Raw genomic sequence first — 7,387 nt, forward strand, 5'->3', positions numbered from 1 at the left:
AATGCAATTGAAAATCTCAATTGCACTCAATATAATGACTCAATTGAATCTCTATGGAATTCTTTATGACTGAATAATAATTCAAAGTTAAAAATCGATGAAATGATTCAATTATCATCGCCTCATCCATCACGTCGATTTCTCGAAAGTAGGATTATAATAGATAGATCCCACATATGACTGAGCATAATGAAATATGATCATTTCACCCCGAGAACTCAGAGCTCCATGAACGTAAGAGTCGCTGTGTCTGTGGTTGTGGAGAATCCGTGCAGTAATCCGATTTTCCGACTGATTCGATTTTCAATTTTCTCTTCGACTCCCCCATAACGTCAAAAGTTCACTTCAAACTCCTCCATTTACATTCCCACGTGGAATAAAAAGAAAATGCAGGACTGAGAAATATTTTATTCCCAATCCATCTCATATCAATAGAAATAGAAAATTTTCCGTAGTTTAAAACTTTATTGTACGCTTTTTACCTTTATTAACCAAAATAATTCTATAATTGTCTCCAAAACTTCAATTTCTTCCATTAATTCGATGTTTGCTCAGGGCGCTCGAGCTCAACTATTGCTCCGAGTATTTCAATCTGTCCGTAACCTAGTTAAAGAGTCTATCACCAGCGCTATAACTGTTTCCTGCTGGGGAATTGCTGAGTTCCCGTTCAGTTTCAGAACCGCCCTTTCCATCGAGGCAAACATAGATTACTCGATCCAAACACATTTCCAAATATTTCGATTACAACCCATTGAACCCCAATTACTTTCTAATCAGTCCAAATGATTTCACGCAGTCTTTCGGAGAAATAATTAGCACACGGCATTTTCATTAAGCGGTTTGTGTGCATCATCCTTCAGATCCTTCCGGCAATTCTCCACTCTCACTTGCTGAGTCTTCTTCAAACAGCCAATCGTCTTCAATATTTTCTTCTTCGGCAGAATGATGTAGAGCATTAAAATCGGCTGGAAGATCCTGAAAAACTTCAATATCCAGAGACTGGGGTAAATAGCGGACAAGGCTCCAGTCAACCATGGAGCATCCATGATTATATACAATTTCAAGTAAACCAAGTACTTCTCCTTTTCTTTTCTCGCATTATTCTCATTTAATATTCGATTATCCTTTTTCACCTTCACAATTCGGTAACTCGTATAAATAAAAAGAGCAGTGTTCGTCAAAAGACACAAAACCGGAATAGTAAGTGTGTAAATTAATAAAGATTTATTTGGAGGTCCATGAAAATCTGAAAAATTCGCTCTCACCGGCGATTCCTTCGGTAGAGACAATGCGAATTCAGTTATCACAACGATGAAAGCCGGTAAGACGGACAATCCCCAATTGAACATGGAGTAAACTCTGAATTTTCGGTTTTCACTTCGTGCCTTCGAACTGCCTGACGGCGCCCATCGAAATCTTGTAATAACGAGTGTCATGTCGAAGCACAGGGTGAATAGCCATAAACAAGAGGCCTGAGTAAAGTACACGATCACTGATCCCAATATTCCATACACAAAATCCGGCAGTGGCCTGTGGCAAAGCTCGAAGAAGCCGAGTGTGATGATCGTCAAGTTGAGCATTACGTATGATGAATTGTAACATATGAGTGAATTATCAAATGCCCTTTTTCGCAGATCGGCGTACACGCAGTAGACAATAGCTACTAGTATGTAGGGCAAGGTGTAGATGATTGTAGCGAATATCATCATGGTTGCACCCCAGAAATTCAACAATTTAAATGGACTATCGCAGTGGCCATATGTCTCATTGCTCAGCATCTTATCGCAGGATAATGTGACAACTGTTCCATTCACGTGCAATCCCATGCAGACCAACTCCGTGTCGTCACCTTCTGCTGCTACGTTATCATGAATTCCTGGAAATAGATACTATTCAATACAATGTTATCTGTGGCAGTATTAACACAACTTTCTATTAAACTCATTAGCCACATCGAGGTCGCTATCTTCTGGCGTTTCATGATATTAAAAATTCTCATACAAACTAATTGATTCAAACTGAATTGCTCTTGTGGAATGGTTAGATGATTACATCTCAATTACTTTACGGGAATAGTAAATCAATTCAAATAATCATTTTGAAGACCTCCTCGCTTCTGATGAATATCATAAATAGTTAATCCTTACCTTTGGAGCATTCTCTCAAAACTTCTCTCGTACCATTCAACATCAGGAAGATGTTGGTCTTATCATGAACAGTTTGACACTCCAGATGATCATCAAGAACAAATCCATCACCACAGCACTTGAAGAGCGCGGCATTACTGGGTTTAGCAAATAACACAAAACTGGTGAGAATGGCGATAATACCATTCTTCAACTGATACATTTTGCAAGACACTCAGGATCGACTGATCGGCACGTTCAGCGTCGAACATCCGTGGGATGTTAAATTGTAACTTCCTCTGGAAAGCCTACTGCAACTCTACTCCATCGCTGGACACTACTGTTGAGTCATACCTGAAGCTCTCACGTGACTTTCCGCGAATGTGTATTATACATACAGACAAGTACTTTGCATTCACCAACCCGGGGGATATGATCAGCGAGAGGAGATTCATATAATTCACAGGCTTTGTTCGCGGTGTGTGGCTAATCCCAGTGATCCAAGTGGCTTATTTAAATTGCGATAAATCATAAAAAGCCTAAATCGTTCATCATAAATCGCTCTCCACGAAACATTGAACATGATCAGTCAATTGCACGATCCCTCTCATTTAATATCTTGAAATTGCTAATAATTACCACAGTATGTCAACTGAAGGATCATTCGACAATGGCATCATCGGAATGTTTCTGTATTTGACAAAATAACTTGCGATAGCGAATCCTCAATGAATACATGCATTCTAAAAATATGCATAAGTGCTGTTGACACAGAGAGCCATTGTAACGCAATAGCCTAGTGGAATAATATTGAGGAAGGACTCGGCAAACGCATAGAATAACTCCTGATAATATTGCTAATACACGGGCAAACACATGCATCATCCCAAAACACCAATCAATCATAATTAACCATTGTTTTTCGTTCTGAATTGATGTAAATAGATTTCACTTCATTTCATAGGCTCAATTATCGGTGAATATTTCCTAATTGAAGAATCGTAGAGGAATTTTTGTGAATATCTTATTAACAGAGTGATATATCTGCTACAAAAAAGATTTATATATAGTATATTACACTGCCGCGGGCCATGCTGCTCGAGGCGAAGCCGAGGGCAGTATGACTTGCTGTTCAGGAAAGAAAAAATTTCAACTATCTGCCCATATAGTTATAATATTTTTCATTATACCCACTCGAAAGTACGGACTGATTACATACGTATTAAAATTAATTTAATGAATAATTAAGCTTTCATGGAGAGAAAAATTCAATGAAAATTACGTGTCTGTTTCGTTATCTGCCAGTCAAAACAATATTCAGTAAAAATTACGGACTGATTTAGTCTTTGACTTAACTTGACTTTGAAATATACAACTAGAGTACTCTTCTCAAATTTTGATACGGCATTTTCATTTCCTTCTCTCCATTTTTTATATGTTTCGTACTGAGATCGTCTCTCACGTATTGAGTATCAGTGCATGAATAAGTTTTCACTCCTGCTGTTGTAGAAGGCGTACGTGTAACTGGACCAATTCAGAAAATTCCACTTTGTGCTTCAAAATCGCAGCAGGAAGTGCGTACTTTCGAACGGGGTATGAAGTTAAAAATTTTGGCATATCTCAGCAGTTAGGAGGTATCGATCAATTATTGGGGGATTGGGACTCAGCCAAATGCGCGTATTTGAATTTCCGTACGTAAATAGAAGAATGGAGAAGATACTGATAATACAATATTTATTCTTATGATTGTGGTACTCTATCGAAAGTGGTCACGCATGACCAATGAAAACTCGTACATAGCACTCTGAGGAATAAGGAAGAATGGCGTTGAAAAATGATGCACGGTCGCGGTCACGGTGAGTCAACTTCACCAGTCGTTATCGCATGGCTCATCCGTCAACATGTTCACGTCGGGGTTAGTTTTGGGGAGGGTTTCCATATTTATTATTCTGCATCTATTCAGATCAACGAATTGCAACAATTCTACACATCACTGGAGAATACCCCAGAAGTGTTGTCGCTCCGATTGTTTCTTCGACGAACATCTGACGTGTGTAAAACGGATAACGGATAATATAATCAATGATTCTGATATTGCAACGAAGGCGCTGACGTTTCACTGTCGAAATAATGAATCATTGGTTGTCCACAAGGAATACCAAATTGGTTACGCAGAGTATGTGACTTTGAATGGAGATAATGATTCGTGCATCGAAGACACGCTCAGTGGAAAAACCGTAATAGCCAAATGTGTCAATCAGGGTTCGTCAATACTTGGATTGTGCTCGGTTGTGTTCTGGGGCGCTCAGACGTACATGTCAACGAATCTCGCTCACATGATCTTGTGCACTGTCGTTGTTCTCGTCTACCTGTCTGTTCCAGAATTGGGACGGGGTTTGTACAATCGTGCGGTTGTCCGACACACCATTTGCCTCCTGATGCAAGGCGTCACACTGCAGGTTCTGGGTTATTGTGAACTCAAGGCTTGTCCTATTAATGATCACATCATGATTTTGCTGTGGCTTGTTCTCCAGTATTTCACCATTGCCACCGTTTTCTGGCTCAATGGAATCTGCTTCGACATGACACTCGCCATAATAAAATTTCGATGGATAGCCCAAACTTCCCATAAAACCAGTGAAGTTGAGTCACGTAAACTACTCATGTACAGTATTTTTGCCTGGGGTGGACCATTTTTGCCGACACTTCTCGCTGCCCTCTGTGACTATATTCCTTACGTGCGCAGTGACTTTGTCTTGAAGCCCAATTACTTGAATTACAGCAAAGGACCGAGTGTAGTTGTTAATTTATACTTTTTTCTGCTACCGGCATTCGTTCTCCTGTTGAATAATATTCTGTTTGTGCTGACGACTTACAAAATCATCAAAATACAGCGGAGCACCGAAATTGCAACGCGCAATCAGAGCAATGTACTGACGAAAAAATATTTTCTGTTCCTGAGACTTTATCTCTTGATGGGAGCGCCCTGGTTTTTTGGAATGGCACTGGCCTGCTTTAACATTCTCATCGTGCTAAAGATATGCAGAATGATTCAACCACTCCTCTGGCTACTGATGCTAACTACTCACAAGGATATCCTCAAAAGAGTAAAACGACTCGTTGCAAAATGCAAACATCGTAGAAAAGAAGAAAATTCCACTGCATCACCGTCTACTGTAAGTTCACACGATTGACCAAAGAAAAATTATGATCCATTCATTCTCATAATAATTATAATAACCATCGATTTCAATTAATTAATTAACATACTCAGGTATTTGAACCGATGTCCGCCAGATGAAATTTATAATTTAATTGTATTTTTTATTTTTTTGTAATACCATAATGGAAATCACCCCGGATTTCGAAATGTGGCAAGAAATCGGGGAGAGAAAGTGCATCTTCAATGAAGTGAAAATTGACAATAAGATTTATGATTTATGTATGACTGACCATCTGCATTCACGTGTAATTTACTATTCTCTGTGTCAAGTTGGGAGTTACCGTGATTTCATTCTCATTCGCGGGAATCCCCGATGCACGCGAGTGGAAAATCACGAGAATAAGCATTTCATTGTCCTCGCATATCACATTATTTTCCATCAATTCACAGCTGACCGTTCAATGTCTAAAAATATTTGTAAATTTGAAATATAGTTTGTACTCAATGTATTCATTTGATTGTTTAAAATGAATGGAAATAAATTGACAATAGGAGTATTGAAGAATATTGAATAATAAATGGCTCTCTTTTGGCTTTTCTCGAATTCGTGTTTTTCCTGCTGTCTGCACCTTTAATTATCCACATCTATTAATCCCGCGCAATTGGTCAATACGTGATTGATCACTACCGCGGTCATTGGCTTGCTCGTTCAATCAATCAAAGGATAAGCGGATTAATCTGGTTACCGGTTCCCAAACCGCACACAAGGATTATGGACTTTGATTTGATCGAAGAGTTTTTTAGGACTTCCCTACGACGGGTTCCATGTGATATTGATTAAAGTTCAACGCCATAGAACACGATCTGAAGGTAAGCAATGACATGATTTTTCAACAATTCCATTGGTTAAAATGAATGGCGGGCGTTATCGCAAGAAAGGGATGTGGTATGCCATTTTTCTAGGATACATTTTAATTAGCTTGATTATTTTCTTCCAAGAACTCAGAACAACATGACTTATCGTATTTTTTATCGCTTATTGTCCCCTCAACGATTTTTTAAATAAAAATTATCGAAACTACCCGAAAAAAGTTGACGAGCGTGTTGGCATTTGCCAAGCAGTTAACATTAAACGGGGAATTTCATTTTTTGCTGAAAGTTTTTCCTCGACTTGTAATAAGGTGCTGCAGTTATCTAGTTTATGTAAATCAGGCAATTCAACGCAGGAACGCCCATAGAGTGGTACGAGACGATTTAAGGTTTGCAGGTATTATATGTGCATCATAAAACAAACGTGTTTTCTTATTAGACCAGTATTAAAGTTTTCATTGCGCGACGAACGTGACCCCGGAAGGAGTGAAGAATGAAAAGTTGGAAAATATTTGATATAAAAATATGGGGCATGAGATGATGTCCCGATTTGTCAAGCAAGCACTTGGTGAAGCTCATGGTGAGCATTTTAATAAACACGAGAATGTTGGCTTCTCGTTTCATGGTATTTCCGCGGACAAAGTATTCAGGATTCTTGAATAGGAGTGCGAATGAATATGCAAGCAAATGCAAAGCGCACGAGGTTCTAGGTGAAACTTCTCCCGAGGAAAGACCATTGATTTTGCGTTCAACGGTAGAACAAAAGAGTTGGCTATGGGTCAAACTTCTCAGTGAGTGAGGAAGCTGAGGTCTCCATTCATTGCTCAACAATCGAGACTTGATGGAAATGAATTTTTAACCGTTACACAACAAATAGTGAAAACACAGCAAGTGGTAGGCTTTTCCATCTAATGGATGAAACTCGTTTAGCCAGTGATACCTGAGTGCCGTCCCCGTTGTGCACTCTAATTAAATTCCTTTTGCCTCTTGCGATACAACCCTTGGCGACATTTTAGGTGGAATTCCCATTTATAATGAGTGCGAGCGCTGGCAACTTTCAGCGAAGCACCAGAGCATGCAAATAGGTACAAGTTCAAGTGCTATAAATCAAAGAATAGTATCCTTACAAGGAATTATTAGACCGATCGATAAGAAAAATATTTCATTTCTGGCTGGTACGGCAGACGCGCGAGTCAATTATCCGATGGTGGAGCAAAGGGAGCAATTG

General features: G+C 39.1%; 2 protein-coding genes across 2 annotated transcripts; one reads left to right on the forward strand and one right to left on the reverse strand.

Moving 5' to 3' along the window:
* Nucleotides 1-478: 478 nt before the first annotated feature.
* LOC105270925 (G-protein coupled receptor Mth2) lies at nt 479-2,427 on the reverse strand. The gene is made up of 2 exons (XM_011312163.1): nt 2,148-2,427; nt 479-1,876 (listed from the first exon to the last, which is right to left on the reverse strand). Exons 1-2 carry the CDS (start codon nt 2,347-2,349, stop codon nt 813-815), a joined length of 1,266 nt encoding a protein of 421 aa, XP_011310465.1. The 5' UTR covers nt 2,350-2,427; the 3' UTR covers nt 479-812.
* A 1,586-nt stretch (nt 2,428-4,013) lies between these two features.
* LOC105270926 (uncharacterized) lies at nt 4,014-5,866 on the forward strand. Its single transcript, XM_011312164.1, has one exon. It carries the CDS (start codon nt 4,028-4,030, stop codon nt 5,318-5,320), a length of 1,293 nt encoding a protein of 430 aa, XP_011310466.1. The 5' UTR covers nt 4,014-4,027; the 3' UTR covers nt 5,321-5,866.
* Nucleotides 5,867-7,387: the final 1,521 nt, after the last annotated feature.

Source organism: Fopius arisanus, unplaced genomic scaffold, assembly GCF_000806365.1.
Source record: "Fopius arisanus strain USDA-PBARC FA_bdor unplaced genomic scaffold, ASM80636v1 scaffold00097, whole genome shotgun sequence".
In the NCBI taxonomy this organism is placed as follows: Eukaryota; Metazoa; Arthropoda; class Insecta; order Hymenoptera; family Braconidae; genus Fopius; species Fopius arisanus.

Excerpts from the sequence above, each read along its gene's own strand:
- LOC105270925 (XM_011312163.1), bottom strand. The coding sequence starts at position 2,349 with ATGTATCAGTTGAAGAATGGTATTATCGCCATTCTCACCAGTTTTGTG. Across the intron at positions 1,877-2,147 it reads TTTGAGAGAATGCTCCAAAG|GAATTCATGATAACGTAGCA; the intron begins GTAAGGATTAAC and ends ATCTATTTCCAG.
- LOC105270926 (XM_011312164.1), top strand. The coding sequence starts at position 4,028 with ATGTTCACGTCGGGGTTAGTTTTGGGGAGGGTTTCCATATTTATTATT.